At 35.3% G+C, this 23579-nt stretch overlaps 2 protein-coding genes across 7 annotated transcripts; one reads left to right on the plus strand and one right to left on the minus strand.

The window, feature by feature from the left end:
- Positions 1 to 1569: 1569 nt before the first annotated feature.
- CCD1 (carotenoid cleavage dioxygenase 1) lies at positions 1570 to 12025 on the minus strand. 5 transcript variants are annotated; one of them, XM_086673620.1, is made up of 15 exons: positions 11920 to 12007; positions 11577 to 11875; positions 11420 to 11490; positions 11291 to 11305; positions 10078 to 10189; positions 8025 to 8124; positions 7854 to 7916; positions 6408 to 6518; positions 6141 to 6325; positions 4923 to 5061; positions 3869 to 3986; positions 3688 to 3789; positions 2761 to 3012; positions 2083 to 2194; positions 1570 to 1774 (listed from the first exon to the last, which is right to left on the minus strand). In XM_086673620.1, exons 2-15 carry the CDS (start codon positions 11829 to 11831, stop codon positions 1745 to 1747), a joined length of 1665 nt encoding a protein of 554 aa, XP_086529746.1. In that variant the 5' UTR covers positions 11832 to 11875; positions 11920 to 12007; the 3' UTR covers positions 1570 to 1744. The 5 variants fall into 5 exon arrangements, with proteins under 5 accessions (XP_086529746.1, XP_086529747.1, XP_086529750.1 ...); XM_086673621.1 differs by lacking the exon at positions 11291 to 11305 and having other exon boundaries at positions 10078 to 10208; positions 11920 to 12025; XM_086673624.1 differs by lacking the exon at positions 11291 to 11305 and having other exon boundaries at positions 10078 to 10208; positions 11577 to 11861; positions 11927 to 12007.
- Positions 12026 to 16356: 4331 nt separating this feature from the next.
- On the plus strand, positions 16357 to 20553 carry LOC147541663 (polygalacturonase-like). Of its 2 annotated transcripts, XM_086673625.1 has the most exons (9): positions 16357 to 17067; positions 17518 to 17649; positions 17821 to 17988; positions 18734 to 18754; positions 18836 to 19043; positions 19219 to 19300; positions 19420 to 19528; positions 19981 to 20097; positions 20182 to 20553. In XM_086673625.1, exons 1-9 carry the CDS (start codon positions 16708 to 16710, stop codon positions 20407 to 20409), a joined length of 1425 nt encoding a protein of 474 aa, XP_086529751.1. In that variant the 5' UTR covers positions 16357 to 16707; the 3' UTR covers positions 20410 to 20553. The 2 variants fall into 2 exon arrangements, with proteins under 2 accessions (XP_086529751.1, XP_086529752.1); XM_086673626.1 differs by lacking the exon at positions 18734 to 18754 and having other exon boundaries at positions 16412 to 17067.
- Positions 20554 to 23579: the final 3026 nt, after the last annotated feature.

Below are 23579 nucleotides of genomic sequence, written 5' to 3' on the forward strand. Positions count from 1 at the left end.
CACTTTTAGGCAGACAGTCAGATAAATAAATATCCATTCATGCACATATTTTTCTTCACTCGATCAAACTTGCCTACCAATCTTCATCTTCTCTTTCTTTCTCTCTCTATCTCTAGCACTGTCTAGCACCGTCTCTATTTCGTTCTCTTACTCTTTCATCTCTCTCTCTCGATACCCTATGTCCATTTATTTCTCTATTGCTCGTCCATTTATTTCTCTATTGCTCTCATTATCTGTGTCTCTCGTTCTTCCACTGTTCTCTCTCAATCTCATTCATTCTAAATCGATCTCTCATTGTATCTCTCTCTCTCTCCCACATATACGCTTCGGCAAAGGGAAGTGTTCTCTTCGTCAAAACTTGAGATCGGCGAATGAAATCCTCCTCGAGAATTTCGTGGTCACGAATTTTGTGATTTTCATAAAGAGATTTATACAGACCGAGAGAGAGAGGTTGCGAGAAAGAGAGATAAAGACTGCGGGAGAGATGTGTCTACAACAAAAGAAATAATGAGAGCGGTCTACAATGAAAAAGAGAGAGAGAGAAAGAGAGAGAGAGAAAGAGAGAGAGAGAAAGAGAGAGATTTAGAGCGATAGTCAGTGTGAGAGAAAATGAAAGCAACAAGAGAGAGAAGGTAACACTGCTTTGGTTGATTAGAGAGGAGAAGAGAGGAAAGAGAATAGAGGGCAATGGTGGTGGTGGGAAGTTGTTGTGGTGAAGGTGACAAAGATGATCAAGATTAGGGAACAATGTTTGATCAAGTGAACTTTTGAATTAAAATAATATATGCCCCGAAAATATACAAAAAGAAATGGATTCCCTAAAAAATTTGTTCTCTAGAGATTATTCTTTATTCTCAAAGCCGCGGCCAAACTTTTATCTCCAAGCACACTATTTCCTCGCCAGGTTGAATACTTCTACACAAGAATGCGGTCTGGTGTTACCGAAAATTTTCACCCGGTAACTTGTCGTGTTCTACTCCCAAGTACAAGAGGTTCTTTCGTATCTTCCAAAAATCTATTTCGGAAATTGATTTCGTGTACATGGTTCGGTTTATATCAAGCAGTAGTTGATTTTGTTAAGTTAAAAATATCATAGCAATAGTTGATTTTGTTAGGTTAAAAAAATCGATTGTAGATCGTTTGGTTGTATAAGCACTACTTGACTATTACGCCAAAAAAAATTTTAGTGATTGTGTTCAATGGTACCGGACTGATTCCATCCCTCATAGACCATACTTGGATCCAAACTTGCAAAGTTCGGCTCCGCGATACTACAACAAAACACAGTAAGTTTATGAAGTTGGAAACAGTGGGTTGCAAACTAAGGTTCATTGCAATTTACGTAGAAAATCCCAAAATGTCCATTTGATTTGTCCGGCAATCTGAGGGGTCAAAAGAGATATATGTTTGTTCCTTCTGATCCAGGAAGATGTCCATGTGGTCTGATTCGCAATCTACTCTACTCACAAGAGTCATGAGAAAAATAGAAGATGAGTACTTGACAAGGGCTGAGAAAGAAACCTATCAACCAAAACAATGATACAAAAGTATCACATGCACATGAGAGAGTAGAACAATAATAAACAACTTATTAATCAAGCTAATGTTGAGATTATTAGGGTAAAGTCACAGTTTTTGTGTAATGGTATGATTATTTAACCCAGGTATATAATGTCCAGTCCCACGCGAATACACTTCAAGCATTTCTGTAAGAACACACACCTTGTACTTGTGCAGAATTCGATCAAAGCTTTGCTTGTTCCTGAAGTTGCTCCTATACAAACAAAAATAACTTCACATATTAAAACGTTTTGTTACGATGGTCAACTTCGTTGTTGGATAAAAATAAAAATAAATGAGGCGGTCAATTAGAATACTAAAAATTTCGATAAGGAGATTTTGTTTCATCAAATGTTATGGGGGAAATGAACCAGTTAACATGAGTTTTGTCCCCGCCCTGCCCTTCTCTTGGTAAACATCCTTCCAACTCAGTCTGACTTCCCACAGGCGAGCATATATGAAACCCATTTTCTCGGCCAAACAAGAACATAAACTATTTTATGAGTTTAGTAATGTCATTACCTCTGTCACAAAGAATGCGTGAAATCCATAAGGAACTCTATTTGGAAGCTCAACAACTGCGACAGGATCGGCTGACATAGTTTTCGCATCAATTACATTGACAGCAGATTTTCTGCACCACAGGAAATTAGAAAGATTAACTCCAACTATGGTTCCTACAATGATTAAAAGATGTATCATCTTTTAGTGGTATTAGTTCAATAAATTTAAGGGGAAGAACAAAAATTCATAATCTTTTGACAGCTTTAGCGAAACCGTCGGAACCATGCCATACGCGAGCATGGCAGAAAATAAACCATATGAAGGTAAATTATGGCAAACAAATTATGGCATCTTCTGCCGACTTCGTATTCACTTTTGCCTGTTTCTTGTAACACAGGCCTAAGAGCACAAACCCTTCATACATAATTCTTTTATATATGATGTCAAACATTTCAAAAGGAAAAACTTCATGATAAATGAGGGATGGAGACCTACACCGTGTGCACGTAACGTAATAGCATCACTTAGTTTTTGATCAGTAGTTTTCTGGGGTTTCATTAGCTTTGGGGGTTTACTTGGCTGGAAACGACTGATAAGAAGATAATATTTTGGTAGCTTATAACTAACTAAATTTGACGAGTATAGAACACTGGAAGCTTTTTTCATATCAAAAGAAAGAGGTCGGAGAAATCTTACCCAGTATTCTCATCATGTACAAAGAATATTAAGTATCCATCGTCCTCTTCAGAAGTGATACCTGGCTCACGAGGGACAAAAACGGCCTCTGAACCAAACCTTCCAGGTCCCAAGTCAAAGATACCTTGAACATTTCCTCCAACCTCAAACTGTGTTTTCTCATTGTCTGGTTCACTATGAAGATCAAATTTGATAATTCCCGTCACTTTGGCAATGCTGTCCAGTATAGTTCCATAGACAAATCTTTGTTTCCTGAATTTGAAGTACAATATTAATAAACAGAGTAGGGATGTACAAAAGGATGGTCTTCATGGTAGTTGACCACCCACCTACTGCGAGAAAAGAACAGTCATTAGCAGGTCATGGTGGCAATTGATGAATATTGATGTTAGTTTGACGGTAATTCTGAATTTCTGATGGTTATCATTGTTCGGGAAACCCATTACATTGTATCACTTCCTTCTCGTTACGAGTTTATTAAAGTAGAAATCTCCGTACTTTCATGGTTTACTTCTTATATGTTAAATCGGGAGTCCCCTGACGTTTAAGAAAGTGGGATCTCATTGCAAGACTATAAATAAAGGTCTTGATGTTTATTTTAGAACACACGATTGGAGAGGCCTGGCTGAGAGAGTGAAAGAGTGAAGGTTCAAGTTGTCAAACAAGTGAGGTTTGTATAATTCTTCATTACTTCCATAACTTGATGGAATAGGATCATCGTCGTTGTGGAGGTGGCCTCTGCCAACTAATAAAGCTTGTGCAGTGAAATTGCATGTTTTCTTTTCCTGTTTAGGTTCTTAATAGGAAGTGCTTGGTTTGTCTCTGACTAGTCAATCAATCCAAGGTATTCCTAAGGTAACACAAGAACATCTGTAAATTGATAACACTAATAATAATAAGCAAGTACGTAACAAAGTAGAAATATACCTGCCCGTGTAACTCTCATTGACTCGAGGAAAATCTACAGCAGATGCTGACAGTTTCTTTTGTGTAGCTAAACCATTTTTCATATTGAATCTCATCTCATATCTGAAAGCAGATGAAGAGTTAAATAAACCTACGGAAATAGTTTTCTGCAACATAATTCAGACATGTTCAGATCTCGTACAGCTCATTCGCGAAATTCTCAAGTTTCTGCTTCACAGTTCCACTAACCATATCCAAATCGGGATTCTGAAGGCGACAAGTAATTAACACAACCTCATCACCTTCCTCCCAAGCATTAGCTAGTCAAAAGAAAAATCAGAATAGACGCAAGAAATCACAAGCACTATGCAACGAACAAACAAAGTCAAGAATAACAATATTTAGTTACTGAATGCAACCATGAGCTGGATCCTGAAGTTTAATTCTGAAACACCAAAGAACAACTACCTGCAGCAAACTATACTTCCAAATAACAATATTGAAAAGCTAACTTTTCAATATGTTCTTCTAACAGAAGATTGTCAAATAAATCAACTCGAATAAATTCTGTCCAAAATAACTATCACCTTTTTAGATGTTTTGTATCCGCCAAAGCTTATTTGGAAGAAACTTGACTTGATAGTAGGCTTATACAAGATAGAAAGATTTCGGAGATACTCCCGAAGACACAAAAATATAGAAGTAACAGAAACAAATTAATGAGGGAGAGTAAAACTAACCTTAAGTAATTGAAGTTAAATGAAAGCTTAAAATGATAAATTTTACCAAACAACAAAAAGTACTCAGGGTACAAGACTTCTAACTCTTGACCACTAGAACAATCATAAGAAAACTATATAGTTCGGCTGCTGATATCCCTTCGTCGACCAGCTTATTTGGCTGCTTTCTGGCCTAACGGTGTGCCTACATCACTCTCTCAAGAAAGAAATGGAAGAAACATGGGACCCTGGGAACTAGACATTTTTTTTTCTTACAAGATATCATTCAAGAGGATATTAGTTGGACCAAGAAAAAAATATCTTTATAATTATCGTGGCACTGAATCAAAAAAATCCTTACATATTGGGCAATCTTAATTTTTAGCAAAACTTTGTGTCTTTGTCCACAAGAATTAATTGGTTCTCACAAATAAGCATATAAAGACGCTTGGACTTAAACATTTCTCTATTTTCTTTCTCTCAGAAACAAACACACCCACCTTATGCAGTAAAATAGAAAAGGAAGTTAGTGGTTACCATTATGAAAAATGAAGCAATTTGGAAGATCGAACCATCTGATGTGAAGCTCATTCTTTGCATATCGTGGAAGAATACCAAAGCGAGCTTGCTTTGTTGCATCAAATGAGAAGATCAACTTCTTTTCCTTCACCATATCCTGATTTTAGAAGTAAAACAAGAATAGCTCTAAAATCAAAGAGCAGATATCACGGTTGCACCATATGATTGGTGTAGTATTACCGGAAACTCAAATTTCTTAGTTCATTCACAATGAATTGCATACTTGTTTGTGTAGTGTTATTTATAGTTCATAGGACCCCTTTCAAAGACTATTACTAGATCAAAGGATGCATCTTTTTTCAGGTCACGGTTAAATAATGCATAAGGTGGGTATCACTTGTTTAGTATACCAGACGCTTGGACCAAGACTATTACTAAACTAGGAGATCTCTCTTTTAGGTAATTAGTTTGTATTATTGCCTATGCAATTTAGGGACTATCATTTAGATATAAAATATTTTTCTCAACATATGAGGCCCTGCCTTGAGCCTCTCCTTTGTATCTGTCTTTGAAGTGATTGTGATCTAATCCCCGTCTAAGCTTTCTCCTTTCAAGAATATCTCACACCATGATGCTTCTCTATAATCAAACTAATTAACATGTCCTATTTATGAAGTGAAGATGAGGAAATGGATGATCTCCCTCTCGAATATAATGGCAGTGACATTTTAGGGCGAAACCACAAAAATGGGATATTTGCTACATTATTCACACGGGTCCCTCTGGTATAAGTGACTTATTTGATAAATACAAAATAAGTATCACTTATCCACTCCGCCTAATAGAATAGTGCACCCCAGACGTACGTAAAACCCACCTCTTTTGGTGGTCCAGAATTAGTCAGGGGGGTAAACATTGAAAAAAACTTTAGTTGGACATAATTTAGTAATGCATTTCTCTGTGAGAAAAGGAACAACAATAATCTACTATAAGCCAAAGAGGTAGAACATCCGTTTTCATCTGTTCTTGCGCAGAAGGTGGACTAAAGAAAATTGACCTTTCAGTCATGGCTCAATACGGTAAGGGTCGTCCAGCAAACACCCTAAAAGAGTTCAAGCTTTTCTAAAGGTCAACAGCTTCTTCCTCTAACAAAATGATCACTTTATTTAATATTCAAGATGTCAAACACTTTTAGACAAACGATACACAGAAGAATCCTACAACAGCAACAGGTACCTTTGGTCGGAAATACAGAGGCAGATCCATGAAAATTGCATAATTTTCTGTGATGGCAAAGTCATGCATCATGACAGGCTCTGATATTGTGATCGGCACCGGATCATGCATGAAACCATCCTTAGAAATCACACGATATGTACAATAAGGTGGTGTGTGTGAGTATCCGAAGGTAAACATTTCACCTGCATTCAGTTTATCCCAAATCAAAATGGGTCTAGCGCTCTGTATGTTCTAGAATCTTTCAACTTTCTGAACAAGCTTTACCAGTAAACGGGTCGACCTTCGGATGTGCAGTGAAGGAGTGTGCCAATCTTTTGTCGTAATCCAACATCCCTAGAGTCTGCAAATCTCCATCTTCCAATACTTTTAGGATGTCTGAAAGAGAGAAAAGAGATGAGGTTTTAAATGCTCATGTACAAGGTATTAGATTTTGCTTTTTGGTATAAATTCTTACAGAAATATCAGACTTATTATGCAAGTGACAACGATATTATCATGCAAGTGAAAAAAGACAAATCTTTTTGTGAGGATGATCTACTTCGGAAGGATATTATCCTCCTAAATGCAACACACTTCTCAACTCCAACATAAGTTCTCATAAACGATAAGCCTAAATATGTATGTTTTTTTGTATTATTCACCAAGGATATTATTTTCTTTTGGAGGATAACCAGGGTCATAACATGCAAATAAACCGAACTGCGGGATCTGTTATTTCGACTTTAACAGAAAGCTTTATCAGTAATAAGCTAAGAAGTTATGGAGTATTCATATCAGGAAAAATATGTTCATAATAAGAAGAGAAAATAATGAAATACTAATCTATTTGTTTCAAGATTGCATAAAATATGAAGATGGAGATGAAAATTGGAAAGTAGGAGTGGTCTACAGGACATATATCTATCTCTCTCTAGATGTCTATTTCTTTCTCAAAATATATCGCGAAGTGCGATTATTTACTGATAGCTTTTCTTTCGCAGTGATGTTTCATTGTAAAATTGGGGTGGAGAGTGAATTAATCCCTGCAAAGATTGAACTTATTCTTACTCTCTCCATTTTTAATTGACATATATTGTTCACAGAAATATTTCGTTGTTATTGTAATAATTGGTAGAAACCTATTCAAACAGAACCCAAGTAATAATTCTTACTGATTGAGTCTGAAATGGAACAATTTCCATTGAAATTCAATATACATAACCATGCTCATGTAGTGTGAAGTTAATCTAGTAAATTGAATGGGATTAAATTTCACATGCAAGTATATTTAGAAGTAATGAAATAAAAAAACAGCAAAACAAAACCTAGTTGTTGCGTCTACCACCCTTTGGTGCAGTATTGACACCCCCTCTTAAGCCCATGAGATCCTGGGATCAAATCCCGGTGGACGCAGTTTGCCCAATGACTTATCCCAGGTAATTAAGGCAAAAATAAAGTAATGGTAGGAATGTAGGATGGCCTCAAGGGTCTTTATTTGGTCGTTAGGGCCCAGGATGTCTTAAACCATGGTGGTCACAGAGCTTATTCAATTCATGACGTATGTTTATATTATATATTCATGATGTATCCATGTCATATAATGTAAAGACTCTTGGAGTCCAATGTAAAAAAAAAACTAGTTGCTTCATTCCATTATTTTTAAAAAAAAGAACAAGAAAGGCGGTATTGAAATTTATCTACTCAAACAAATGGTATACGAAAAAAACTTACATGGTTTATCTGCTTCTGACAGAGCCAAGAGTTTACCATGATGATAGACCAGAGCCGTATTACCTAGTAGAATCCATAACCTAATTCAATTTCAGGACCTATACATAAACACAAAATAGACATGATAACACCTACTAAATTGTTGCATTGCAGAATATAAGAAAGGCAAACCTGTCCCAGTCCCATAAGAAACATCCAATACTTTCAGTTTTGCTCGAAGAATTTGCATATTAACCATCATTAACCCAAAGAGCCCTTTAAGGTCTCCAATCTGCAGATAATGTAAGAAAATGTAATTACAAAAAAAAAATATCTACATCAAAAGTAGCCATGTTTTCAGCGACTTCAGATCTAACTTTTCCAAATTCAGGATTACGGCTAATTTAACAGATTCTAGTCGCACTAAGAACAGTAACGAGTATCTGTGTCTGAAGGCAAGAAGCCAAAACAGTTTTTCTCAAAAATATGACGATCCAAGCACTCATATCTTAACTTAGGTTGTATTTGATTGGATGAAAACAGCTCCATCGGATATTCTGACACTTGCATGGAACTGGAAACCTCTTGATTCAAAATATGGCATCCTTTGTGTGGCTGTAACTAGTGATCCCATTGAAAACAAAACTACCTAATAAAATGTTTTGTATGTCAAAAGTTTTCTACTGAACTGACGATTCTTCAATAAATAAATTTTCATTGAAATTAGGGTAGAGAGATTATCCAGTACTGTTTACCAAGCTCGTCGTGGAAGTAGCTAGTCATATGCCAGTATGAAACGGTGTGAAGATGCAAACTAAATGTGGTGAGAGTGCTAGTACCGACCCTAACTGTGAAAGCAAAGCATAATATATGGGTAGTTCCTTCTCATACAATCAAGGAATAGTTTTAGAAGTTTTTTTCAATTAATGATGTAAACTCCTGCACATAAGAAATATATGGAGGTTTACTATCATTTAAGATCATGAACCAACAGAAATCTGATTTTTTTTTTTAACTCTGGGATAACAAAATCTGAACAAATCAGATTTCTGTTGGTTGATGATCTTAAATGATAGTAAACCTCCGTTAATATTTTAAAGTTCTCTAACAAAATATAATTCTTCAAAATTCTCTAACTGATACTAGTTCTCTACAAAATTGAAGCCCTTTTTTAAAACATATACTAATTTCATAACCCGATGGGCTCTCAACAGCCTAAACTAACTGAAACTAAGAAAAATATTTGTCTTAGAAACTAACAAAATATCTCATATCAAAAAGTTGCCTTAAAACAAGAGGCAATTAAAATAAAAGAAACAATTAAAAAAAAGAGATAGGAATAAGAGGAGATAGAGATAGCCAGTTAGGAATATAGGATAGTGAATCTTGATTCACATTAAAGCATTTTTAATCTATGAATGCTTGCTTCACGAATCTCCGACAAAATTAGAGTCTGGAGTTTCATTTAATTAAGGAAACCTAATGGAAGAAGGGGTGTTTCTCTGTAAGTGGCCTTAGGATTACAAAATAACTTCAATTCTCTCTTTTCATATTCTTCATTCATTTTTATTTTGTTCTAGTGGCGACAAGATTATTTGGGAATAGTGTAGACAGTGACTTAATGTTTTTGCTTCGAGTCTCTTGGATTTATGTACATTGATAATACCTTTTAGTGTTTACCACTTTACCTATGTCGGATGCTCATGTCAGATAATTTTGTCAGAGTCAGACACTCGCAATCATATCAATAAGTATAACATGAGATTTCGTATGTTCATCTTATTGTTCTAGAACCATGAAAAACATTCTAGCCTAAAATCTCGTGTATTATGGCATATGGTTGCTGAAAAAGTAAAATTTGTAAGTAATAAAGTACCTAATAACTAAATAAGACAAGAAAAATAGAAAATATAAATGTGTATGTTCGTGTACTTCGGCCATTTTCTACTCACCACATCTGTTACCTTCAACTGGTGTATGGTATCAACACTCTTACCAGTGCCCATGTTAATGGCTTGAGCGTCTTCATCACAAGTTCAAGTCTAGATACTTGCCACTTCAGCGTTTAGATTAGCTTCCAGGATAAACTTCTAGTTCAAGAAGCATATTATCAAGCTTAAAATTACAAGTGATTAACATGCCATTATATCTTCAACATCATTAACCTTAGTTACTACATGTGAATTTGCACAACTAGCTTTCAACCCTAACTACATGGCATAGGCTTGGTAGCGATAATCTATACCTTCATGAATTTTGATCCTCCAAAAAACTCTTCTTGTTTAAGACGGGAGGTTTTTACATAACGTGAGACATAGGTTGCTTTTCCATCTTTAATACGCATGCCATGAACCATTCTGCAACATCGAATAATTTCTTCATAGATTAGTCCCTCTGATTGAGACTTATGAGGAGAGATTTTCGACACAGATTTCCAACTCCCAGAGTTCAAATAGAAGAAATAACGAGAGATATTAAGCTAAAAACTTGAATTAAATGAAAATAAATCGAGAATACATTTCATCAGTAACAAACATGGATGCATGAAGAACGAAAGGTTAGGCTTAGTTTGAAAATTTCTAAGAGCAGAAGACCAACATATTCTCATCAACAAATTCTTGATCAGTATCTTAGGTTACTTTTCTCTTATTTTCAAATGCAATGCATATGGCTATACAATTTCCATGCCCACAATTGCAATACCTCAGAATCACCCTATAATACCTAACCTATATGGCTATACCACATCTTAAAAGCTTATCTAAGACCCTCCAACCTAAAATAACCTTAGTTTATACCTTCTTTGAACCGCAGACTCCTACGTAACAAATACTCTCTTCTCCTCTCCATCACTAAAAGCCATAGCAATCCACATCATTGGAAGGTAATACATTTTTTTAATGAGGAATTTTGTCAAAACTTCCTATAAATTTTTTGTTTTAGGGAAAAATGATTCCTCAATTTTTTATGGTCTTCAGCTCCCTAAGTATTTTCGTAATTGCAACTGCTTGCAAGAGGGTTGCAAGTGAAAATAGTTGACCATGTTATTCATTGTCGTACTCATTTTAGGATAGTTACCCACGAGTTTATTCAACGCAGACATGAAACGACGATTGTGTAACTGATAGAATATGACAAGTGACATATGGGAAACAGAAACAAATGGAGAAGAAGAATATGCGAAGGGACATGCAGTTAAATAAAGCAGCAGGTCATTAGAGAACCCAATTACTATTTCAGAGAAAAACAGTATGAAAAAACATTTACCATGGTAGAGAACAATATCTGGAAAAAGCATAAAAACATACAACCAGTTAAGGTTGATTAAGAAAAGTTATATGAAAACAAGGAAGTCTCCATAATCAGTTAATGGGATGCTACAAACTATGCAAAATAAGACAAATATGTATTAAGTTAGTGTCAATTGCCGGTAATTTAAAGAAAGAGAAGAAAAATACCCATCTCCATCAAACCTGCACATGAGAAACAAAGACATTCATAAAGAAATACAGGAAACCATTCAAATAATAAACTAAAGAAACAAATTCAATCATGTCAACAAATTAAGAGAAGGGTAATTAATTTACCAGTGGTATCCAGCCACAGGCATGAACTTAGGATTTGGACCAACCCTAACAAACTCCCCATTCAAGCATTCCTATCATCACAAATTAAACCCTAACATGGATTAATGGTGGAAATTGTAGTTTTAATAGTAATAAAGAGAAAGATTCCGAGACTTACCGGAAGATGACCTTTGACAGGAAGATTGTGAGAAGGAGGAGTTTCTTCAAGAACTGGTGCGAAATTCCCAGACAAGTAGTGATGAGGCAACTTAGAATCGTGCATGAGTTTCACTATCAACTTCTCCACAAGATCAACGAATGCAGATGCAATTCCCTTTTGCGGCTTCGGATCAACCACCAAAACTCCTGCTCCAACTCCTCCTCCGCCATTAGTGACAGAAGTAGATGAACCCCGCTTCTCCTCGTCCGCCATTACAGTTTACAACTCTCTCTCTCTCTCTCTCTCTCTCTCTCTCTCTCTCTCTCTCTCTCTCTCTCTCTCTCTCTCTCTCCCTCCCTACATATTACATATTAGTGGAGTGTCTCGTGTAGATTTCTCGTCAGTGATGATGAAACTTGTAGACATTGTGGCCACAAGAAACTATGAGCAAGAAATAAAATGGCCCCACACCACATTTTCATGTCCACCAATGTAGGGATGGGATTTTGGTCCATGGGCCGGTACCCGCACCCGACGGAAGGGTCCTTGAACGCCCGGTGATCGAGCCGGTCAGATCCCGCCTGACCGATAGATGTTTAGTGGATTGACGCAAGCAAGGGGGCTAACCAGTGTGTCGCTCGAGTCCGCTCGTTTAGGTTGTTCGTTTATCCGTCCGTAATATCCGCCCACAAGAAATATGAACCATTAAATGTTTGGAGTAAGATGTTAGTGTTATATAAGATTATAAGCCTCAAAATCAAAAGAAGTTCAACCCTTTTCTTTCCTTTTCTCTTCAACTCGTGTCCCTTCTAGTTCTTCATGGCGAAACCCTCACCCTTAATCATAATCGATGCTTTCCTTTCTTTTGATTTTTCTCTGAGAAGCTTCTTTCTAATTAACGATCCTTTATCTCGGTATCTTTGATTTTGTTGTTATTGTTCACTAAGTTAATGAACTTGGTGACTTTTATTTTATTTGACAAACTACGATGTATACCTGGTTGCCCGCCCGCCCAACCGGTGTCAGGCTAGAAAAAAGGACACAAAGGACATTTTTACAAAGAAAACTTGAAATGCCCGTCTGGTTGTCCGAACGGAAAAGTCTGAGTTGCGTCCGTTCTGCCGGGACCGAATAGGTAGTTAGTTATCTGTGGATTGCCTGTCTGGACTGTTTCCCATCCCTACACCGATGTGGTTATTAGTCAGAGACATTTGAAATGTCTCCAAATGTCTGTGTTATTCGCTAGGACAAAATGCCCCAAAATATTTTTGTTATTTGTTTGAGACATTTCAAATCTCTCGAAATTCCTGAAATGTTTGTGTTATTCTTTTGAGACATTTCAAATGTCTCTTCGCGTTATTTGTTTGGGACATTTGAAATGTCTCCCAATGTCATAGTTCTTGATTTGAGACATGAAATTACAGATATTTCGAGACAAGTTGGTTTCATAGACATTTGAAGACATTTTAGTGTAAATTTGGATAGCTTTTCGAGAGAGAATGTCATTAAAAATATGGAAGACACCTGAGAACATTTCTGTAAGGAAGATAATAAAAGTAATTATTCTTATTATCATTATAATTAGATTAATATATAATAATATAACTATATTAATAACTGGAAAGTGGGTCGAAACTCCAATTTTAAACTTTTTTGTGGTTAGAAAGACAAGTTATATTTTTTTGATTAAAAACCTAAACTTTATATTTTTTAAATAAAAATTCAAATATTTGTATTTTGTTTGGGTAAAGATCCAATTTTTTTTTGCAAAGTTGTCGCAAAGTGTAGCAAAGTTGTCACAAGGTGTTGCAAAGTTGTCGCACGATGTTGCAAATTAAAAAAAATACCTAAGGAGTTTAAGACTAAAAAAAATTGACTACTCATTTTTCACCAAAACAAAATATTTACAGGGAGTTAGACCAAATTTCCCTATTAATAATAATTATATTACTATATTATATTATAAATATGAGTTACTTCTCTCTTGGCCCCCTACTTTGTGGCTAGCTTCTTTTTTGGCCCTCTGTTTTTCGTAAATCCAAAATCGGCTATTTTTTGTTGACACCGTTGGATTCAACAAATTCAGAAGCAAACTTGTCACGAGATCTGGAAATAAGAAGTCCAATTGCCAGATTTCAGGATAACTTTGCCGATTCCCACTAAAATTTGGCCACTCAGACTCAAACTTACCATGAAATCTAGCAACTAAGTTTTTTTTTTCCCTATTCCGCGGCAACATTTCTTGACATTATTGAAAGTAAAAAAAAAAATCAGAAGACAAATAATAAATAGATCATAATTTTATCAAAATTGAGATGATAATTATGATAGAAAGTAATAAAAATTAGGGTTATTTTCTAAATGGGCCCCAACTTTGTAACCAGCTTCCTGTATAGCCTCCTACTTTATCAATAATTTCCGTATAGCTCCCTTTTTCAGTTACCGTTAACTTTCCGTTACTCTATCTCCTCCATCTCATCATCTTTCTCTGCCACATCATTGATCACGCCACATCATCATCATCTTCTCTGGGCAAGGGTCGCCGGCTGGCGACCTTCAAACTTTTTTTTCCTCTCTCTCTCTCTAAAAAAAATATATTTATTTCTCTCCTTTCTCTCTCCTTCGCCGGAGGTCCGGTCTGTTCTCACGAACAGACCTCCGACCAAATTTCCGAACAGATCTTCTCTCTAGATCTGTTTTAGAGAGGGGGAGAGGAGAGAGAAAAAATTTAATATTTGAAGGCGGTCGGTGGTCGGCGACCTTCGCCGGAGATGATGATGAGGTGGCGAGAAGATGAGGTGGCGAGAAGATGAGGTGGCGAGAAGATGAGGTGGCAGATTGATGAGGTGAGATGGAGGAGAGAGAGAATATGACTAGTTAACGGTAACTGAAAAAGGGGACTATATGGAAATTATTGATAAAGTAGGAGGCTAGAGAGGAAGTTGGTGACAAAGTTGGGGGCCATTTGAGAAATAACACAAACTTGTACTTTCAATGCTAATCAATAGCATTTACAAGGTATTAAAATAAATTAATTAACGAGAAAACATATTTTTTTGGGGACTATGCTGATGACGTTGTCCGCCTTTTCGCTTGATCTGATTTTTTTGAAACTTTCAAATTACACTTCAAACTTGTTATATCATAGATCATAATTTAGACTTTTAATCTTCTCATAATTACGCAATTGTGGAAAGGAAGGACACAAACAGTACTATGGACCGAACTTGACCGAAACGTAATAGTTATGATTGACGAAATACATTACCATATCATTACACACTTCATCTGAACCACCAATACTAGTAAGAAGGTGCGACTTATTCTTCCCTAACTGCAAGGTATTTATTAATAAGATCAATGACCTAAATTACCAAATTTATATCACAAAAGGAAAAGTATTACTTTTGAGTGGTCACATTACTTGTTTTTTTTTTTTTTTTTTTTTTTTTTTTTTGAAGGAAACATAACATATATAAAACAAGCGTTTGACCCAGTTACATGGACGGACCAAACGGAAATAACAACAAGGGAGATGCTAGAGTGCCCAGTTTTTAGCCCATTAAATTGCTCAGCTGATGTGGAATCACTAAAAGACAAGGGTTTTTCAAAGTTTGACTACGGTGGGGACCGCTTTTATTTCTAAATAAGGAAAGTTGGGCATTTTAATGGGCAAAATTGCTGGGCACTCTATCATTTCCCTAACAACAAAGGGGTGACTAGAACAGCCCGTTACAAATTTTGGACCAGAATGGAAGAAGCAAGGGTGTGAGCGTCACTGTTGCCTGAACGGTGACAATAACCCACTTCAATCTGTCTGTCCATCACTAAGTCTCTTAATGCCCTGATTTCCCTTGGAGATACGCGCAAATTACTTGTTAAACTACCATCCCCCAAGTCTAACTTTCATTATGTCATAAAGATAAGATAGCATTTGATCAAGAAAACCTAACAATACTTCTCCAAATCTTAACCCATACCCATACCAAACGCAATACGGCAAGTCTTTGGTGATGCCATCCATATATATAACAAGTAAATAAATTAAGATTAGCATACAAATGCTATTGTTTGACCATAATCATACCTTTTCCCTCTTTACCCAAACTAGAAAATCCCCTTACCTTTGTCCTAAGAATAATCGTGAAATAATAACTAGTGATCTTCCTTTTGACACCACCTAAGGGGATATATATGAATATTTGGCACATTATTGGTATACATTACCCTTTCGTGTATCTGTAACATGTGACATATGGCCCCTTCAATCATCATATAGATTTAATAATGTATTCATTTGGCATTATATAAATGAGGTCATGTTTAAAGGTTAACCATTACTACACGATCTGTCGACAGTACTTTTTACATGTGTTATTGAAGGAACTCTTATGTCAATGATTTTTAAATACGGTCAAACTCCGGATCAAATAGGGAGTTAATGTAGCATCACTCTATTTTTACGGTCACGGTAGTTTTGACATATTTGTTGGCATCATGTAACTTATTCACCTTTGATCGTTCTTTAGTGGTCTTGAAATAATTTGTAATAGAACGTAAACTACGGTCACAAGATGACACACATATTCTAAAGGTTTGTATTTGTATATGTACATATTCGTATACAATGTTGATAATAAAGTAAGATCCCCTTTGATCAGTCTATCCAGTAGAAAAACATACATGTTATCACCCGATTTCAGTAAACCTCCTCATCACCAACTCTGGAAAAATGTTATATATAAAATAAATGTATGTTGCGTGTATTATATAAATATTAATACTAGTATGCTCATGCACTTTCTGCTGGTACACAAGCATGCATAATAATAACCTAAAAGATCAAATGTCAATTGGAGTTACAGAGGAAGAGAGAGAGGGAGAGAGAGAAGGAGACCTAATGCCAAAGAGTTCTTTTCTTCCAAGTTTTTCCTATCTCAATCCATACTGTGGGGGTGTCATGAGTAATTAGACCAAACATCACCAGAAATTGAGTAAATCTCTCTCTCCATCTCTGATTCTCCTCTGGCATCAAATATAACCCAGGAAGTAATTTCTTTTTGTTTCTATAAATACATAAGATCATAATGACATTGTTTCACCACCTTATAACCTCAAAAATACTTCAACAATCTTGTGCATAAGTGAGATGATGATGAGTAATAATATAATGAATCTACCAAAACACATAATCAAATTACTTTTGATAGTCTTCATTTCTTCCTACTCTTGTTATAGCAATTCTACCCAAGACCCAATTTCTGACTATCTTGATAATAAACCTTCTTCTAGTGCTTATGATTCCTCAGCTTATGAAACATATTTTCGAACCATTGATGAAGATGATCACCATGAAACCCATCCTAATTTCCCAAATATGTTCAAATATAATTCCAAAAGCTCTATTATTGATGAGAATGAACTTGTTGGTAGTCTTTCATCTTCACATAGAGTAGTTAATGTTAATCATTATGGAGCTAAAGGTGATGGATCACATGATGACACAGAGGTAACATGAACTTTTTTTGTTTTGAGAGTAACGGAGAGTCTATAGGCGCCCCTCATTTTTTACTCGGGAACGCTTTCTCTCTTCGCACCACTCAGACTGGGCCTAATCCGTGTTGTGCTTGAACGACGCGGACTGAGGGCAGTCTGAGACCCACGAGAAGTGTCAAGAGTGAAAAGGGACCTGTGTAAAAAAGAAGGGCGCCTATGGAGGCATCCTTTGAGTAAACTTAATTTCTTGCCCTTTAGATGAATAAAACATGAAAAATAACTTTTCATACAACCCAATTACGACATTTATTTTTTATAGACATGGATGATCTATATGGAACTTTGATTTATTGTTTTTGTAGTTCTAAAACTTGTTGAGAACAAATATGAACCATAGAAATGGTGTTTGTTTATTGTGTCAATTGAAGTACTTATAAAATATTGATGATTTCATGCATGAAAGGCATTTAAGAAGGCTTGGAAGGAAGCTTGTTCATCATTGACAGGAGCTATTCTTTTGGTTCCCCAAAGCAAAACATACCTTCTTAAAACAATTGAATTTTTAGGTCCTTGCAAATCTCAACTTACAATGAAGGTAAGATAAAACTCTTTTTTTTTTTTTTTTTTTTTGTTGCAAAAGATAAAACTCTAGCTAGTTTTTTATATTGACTGAAAGTAGGAAGTGACAAGATAGTAACTACTACTCTCAATTTGAGCTTAATACTAAAACTATAATATGTATTTGGGTTTATTTTTGTATGATTAGGTCTATGGAACCATTGAAGCTTCTGCAAATCGAGACGATTACAAACAAGATCCAAGACATTGGCTCCTTTTCAATAATATCCAAAATCTCAGGATTGAGGGAGGTGGGACTTTCAATGGTAAGGGAGAAATTTGGTGGAAAAATTCGTGCAAAATTAACAAATCTCTTGTAAGTACTCACTCATTCTTGTTAAGTTTGTAGACATCAAACTGGAAACAAATTGGGAGACCTATATAAGCCAGCGCTTTGGGGACCCTATTTTTGGGCCTGGGCCATGTAGACTCTGGTCAACAAGAGTTGACCCAATTGACTTGGGGCAGTTTAACTTTTACCCCAAAATAATATGTTTACGTTATTTCTCCATAATCTTCATCATCTTCACCACCATTTATCTTTATGACCTTCTCTCTCTCTCTCCCTCCCTCCCTTCTCTCTCTCTCCATCTTTTCTCTCGAGTGAGGGTTTGAAATCTTGTACCCTTCGACTGGGAAGGGGATTGGGACCCTACTCCTTCTCAGATGAAGGGTTTCGCTGAAGGGAATCCCCTACCGCAAGAATAGAGAAAGAGGAGAAGAGAGAGAATTGGTAATTGTGGCGGTCTGAAGTGGTTGTGATTGTGAAGTTGAAGATTAGGATAGGATTAAAAAATAAACAAAACGATTTTTAGATTCAATATGGGTTGTCATCTAAGTCAATTGAAGTCAACTCTAATTGAATCAAGTCTACATGCCCCAAAAACAAAGGTGGATGCCCCAAAGCGTTGACCGGTACATATCATATTTTTTGTTACAATCATACCCTTTGTCTTTGCCAGTCTATTTTCAGAGTTCTCTCTTTTGGTGGCTAAATCTTTTAACTAAGCTAGTTACATTCTTATTAACTAGTTTATTTTTATTTTTTTGTTAATTTGCAGCCATGTATTACCGCACCAACGGTATGTAAATTAACTCTAAAACTTATTAGTAGCTATAGAAATTATATGCTACATGTTTGCTTATTGTTTCTTCTCGAACAGGCCATAACGTTCTATAAATGCCAGAATATGAGATTGAAGAACTTAAGGATTATAGATGCTCAACAAATACATGTATCTTTTGAACAATCTTCAAATATTGAAGCTCTCAATCTTCTGATAACTGCACCCGAAAGGAGTCCCAATACAGATGGAATTCACATCGCTAGAACCCATAAGATACAAATCAAAAGTTGTGTTATAAGAACAGGTAGTTTATCTTTCAAGAAGAAACTAGCTAGTTAGAAAGAGTTATAGGCGCCTCCTTCATTCACAAACTCTCCTTCAAATTTTACCTTGACAGAAACGCCTTTAACACTTAAAAGGGACGCTTTTAAAACTCCCTTTCGTAATTTAACACCAACTTTTGACTATTTTTAATGAAGGGGACGATTGCATATCAATAGTAGATGGGTCTCAAAGTGTTCATGCTAAGGATATAACTTGTGGGCCAGGTCATGGAATAAGGTTCTAATCTCAAACTTCAACCTACTTGAAACCTTAACACTAAAGCCCTAAATTCCTTTTACTTTTTTTCCAAGTTATTCTGCTCTCATGTGTTCTTGGTATTGCTTCTTGTTTTCAAGTATTGGAAGCTTAGGAGAAGATAAATCAGATGCCCATGTCTCAGATGTTGTAGTAGATACAGCAACCCTCTCGGGAACCACCAATGGGGTCAGAATCAAGACTTGGCAGGTGACAACACATTATGGATATGTTTTTTTTTTCTTTGTCAACTTATTTATTGTGCTGCCAAGTTGACCTACTTTAAGACATCCGTGAGTGGATCATGAACTAAAAAGGTTGGGAAGAAGTCACCAACAAAAATATATACTTGCAAATTTTAAAATATAAGCAATTTTTTGAAAAAAATGAAAAGTCCACGTGCCGAAAGTTGAGGTGACCGACTGCCATTAGACGAGCCCTACTGAGAGAGAAACGACCCATCTAATAAGAGTCGACCACGTCGGTTTTTAGTGTGACCTATTTTTTCAGTCCGTTTAGCATAGTTGATTCAAATAACTCTCGTTCGACTAGGTGTCACCACATTTTTTATCCAAAAAAAAACACCAAATATTCTGCAAATTGCAAACCACCAGGCTATCTTCATCTAAGGTGTAACTTACTCTCTGTCTTTCCTTTTGCAGGGAGGGTCTGGAGACGCAAGAAAAATCATATTTCAAAACATTTTAATGCGTAACGTATCCAACCCTATAATCATTGATCAAAACTACTGCGACCAGAAGGATCCATGTAATGAACAGGTACATATTAACTGCTCTTCGCTTACAAAACACACGTCGGAATTCTTTGACCTTACGATTAAAGGATCTTTATTTTGTACATAGGAATCGTCTGTGCATGTATACGATGTGTTGTACAAGAATATCGAAGGAACCAGTGCTTCAGATGTGGCAATGTCATTTGATTGTAGCAAGAGTTACCCGTGTCGTGGCATTGTGTTGGAGGATATTAACCTAGTTAGACAACAAGGAAAAGAAGCTAAAGCTGTATGCAATAATGTTAAATTGACTAAAACAGGGAAGATTACTCCAAGGTGTCCCGCGAAAAATTGATGAAAATTTATGATTCTTCATATTGTAAATTATAATTCTTCATATAGTGTGATGGTATTTGGTTTAATATGGTTATGATTGTAATTAGTGTAATTGATATATGTAATCAAAAATGATAATCATACTCCCTTGATGACCTTCTGGGAACTTTCTTGCCTACGTTGTGATATAAGGGTTATTTTGGTCTTTCTCCTGGAATGGGGTTTGAAAATTTAACCGTGATTTAGCCCAATTAAAAATGACCTTCTGTCAACAGTTGGTAGCCCAAGTGGTTCCAAGGTGTTGACATAAACTCCAGAAATCCCTGGAGATCTCATGTTCAAATCCTAGAGAAGTGGAATCTTTGGTTATTTGATTTGGGATTATTAGGGTGTAAATAATGTAGTTGGGCTTTAGGTCATTGTCTTGTTGGGCTATAGGCCCGGTCTTGTTTCAGTTTGAGTGGGCAGTTATAGATCGTAGTCGACTTCCAAAAAATAAAAATAAAATGAACCTTCTGGAATAAACCTAAACATATCTCTCGTATAACCTCTCATATTCACCTGTTGATGTCTCTCTCCAAGTCTCTCGCGATGCTTCTTTCCCCCAAATCTCTCTCAAACCCTAAATTTGCATAAATGTGGTTATTCACAAAAAGAACATACAACCAACAGCTTTGAAACACTTCTTTCCTTCGAGGAACGATCATAGTACAAGAAAAAATTGTAACAAAAAAATTTCTCAATATTCTATTTTAGAATTATTATTTTTTGTACAGTTATGATTTTCTGAAATGGGTGGTAAATGTTTGGTTCCGTCCAAAATGGTTATAACTAGTAATGGTCAAGCTAAACTTTCTTCTTAAAAGTCCAGTCTCAATTTTTTTCTCTTAAAAAATAACCAAATAATCATTCATAAATCTTCTTTGACCGTTTTTCCCTCTATAATCTAGTTTTCTGTAGCATGGAAAAATAATATATTTCTGCAAACTTTTGTGTATTTTCCTGCCATTTTCTTCATTTTAGGAGCATATTTACATTTCGTAATTTTTTGACCTACCCAATTTAGGTTTTATAGGGAAAGTCACGGTACAGAATGGTTTAATATTCAACAAACTTCAAAGAACAAGTTTGTTTAGCAGTCGGCGACCCCTTCAATTTCTTGCTCTGATTTTGCATAACTTTGTCAACTCTACTAACATTTTCTAAACTCTTACAAAACCTCATATGTTTTACAAACGTAATACGTTGCTCCTAAAGTAAATCTATTTGCAGTAGAAGTGTACACCTTTCAACAAAAAAAAAGTATAAATGTACACATTTTCTGTAAAGTTTTACATTTCTATACTTTTGCATTATTTTTTTATCGTTCTATGAATTACAAACACTTGTTTGAACACTAATATATTTTACAAATTTACAGACCAGTTTATAGGTTGTAAGCTGATTTTGTACATAAAAGAACTTATGGTCGAATCTAACTATAAGAATTTTTCACATGGGAAGTCAGCTGGAGATTTAACGATACAACATGGAGGAAGAAGGTTGAATTAATTAACTTAGTGGTTATGTTATTGGATGAATGGAAGGAAGAGTGATAGAATTAACTTAGTTGTTACTTCATTTTCATTGGAATCACGAAACTATTCCTCCGCTGGGTCTTACTGAGATCGAAAACATTATCCTCGAGATAATTCTGTAAAACTGAGATTATGGAAGAAGAAAACGAATAACCTTCATTTGCGAAATTCTGAAACCACTAAGAGAGAAACCCTAGAATTTCTTGAAAATAAAATCGTTTATTTGTTATGGGTATTTTTGGAAGGAAAAGAATAGAAACTGACTTGATGGATAATCATATATAGATACTATTTGACACATATATTATAATTATACATAATAAAAGTTACCAACTTTTTTGCTTATTAATTAGGTGTTAATGCTTTGTTTACTTTAACATTGATTTGGGTGTTTTTCTTATTGAGATCTTTTGTAAAGTATATCTTTGTTTTATGACTTTATCCTTCAAATGGGGACCTCTCTGACTGACATTCCACAAAACACCTTTGATTTGGTGGGGTTGACAAAGGGATCTTGCTGCCCATGAACATCATAAATAGATTTTTCCCTCCCATTTCCATCCCCTCCTGATGACTATTTCTGAGACAAGAAACTAGGATCATCTCTCTCTCTCTCTCTACCTATGTCTTTGTGTAGAAGGCTCTCTTGATATCCTATCCCTCAACATTGAGACCTAATCCCTATGTGTTAGGGGATCTGTAAATGAAAGCTATGAGAGAAGAACATGGGTCAAAAAAGGCATATTAAATTGGATGATGATGATAATGTAAAAAGTTGATATCTCTATCTAATATGAATAAAGAAATCAAAAGAATGATTTTTGTTGTTCTCTTCTTTTTTGATAATACATTCTTCTTCTTCTTTTTTGTTCAAAAGTTGATTATGGGTCAATTGCCTCTCCCTTTTTCTCCTTTTCCTTTCCCATCATATTCATTCACTACTTTCTCCCTTAGATCTCTCTCATTTATATGTCTTTATACATGATATAAACATATATGTATTTCTTCTAATTGAGAAATATTACGATCAGTAAAAATATCAATGACGAAGACTTGTTAAAAGAACCCTATGCATATACAGTGACAGATCTAGAATTTATATTGAGTGATGACCAAAATTGAAGTACAAATTCAATTTAAATTTTCTAAAATTTAAAGGGTCCATGGGTTTTAAGTCCAAAATAAAGTTCAAAAAGGGTTTAAGGTCCAATCTTCTCAAAAAATAGGTTTTTAGTCCATTTCCGTTTTGAAGAAACATTGTTGATACATAATGTGTTATGTATAACACATATAAAAAAAATGAAATAAAGTATGAAAAAAATGAAATAAAGTATGAAAAAAATGAAATAAAGTATGAAACTTTAACAATAAATAACAGTTAATTTATGAAACAAAACAAAAATCAATAAACAGAAAAACACTTTAATCTTGACATATAAACATACTTTAACTAAGTTGGACTAAATATCCATTATAATTATTATTTTAGCTTAAAATCCTATATTAATATTAGGGTGGACTAAATGTGTGTTTAGGGGTAGATTTTTGGACTAGAAACTCAAAATTTAAAATTTAAACCTAGAGTAAGTGATCGTTTCTAATATTTTTGTTA

This window comes from Eschscholzia californica, unplaced genomic scaffold (assembly GCF_041429995.1).
Source record: "Eschscholzia californica isolate CP2 unplaced genomic scaffold, dmEscCali1.0.p SCAF_4, whole genome shotgun sequence".
Taxonomy (NCBI): Eukaryota; Viridiplantae; Streptophyta; class Magnoliopsida; order Ranunculales; family Papaveraceae; genus Eschscholzia; species Eschscholzia californica.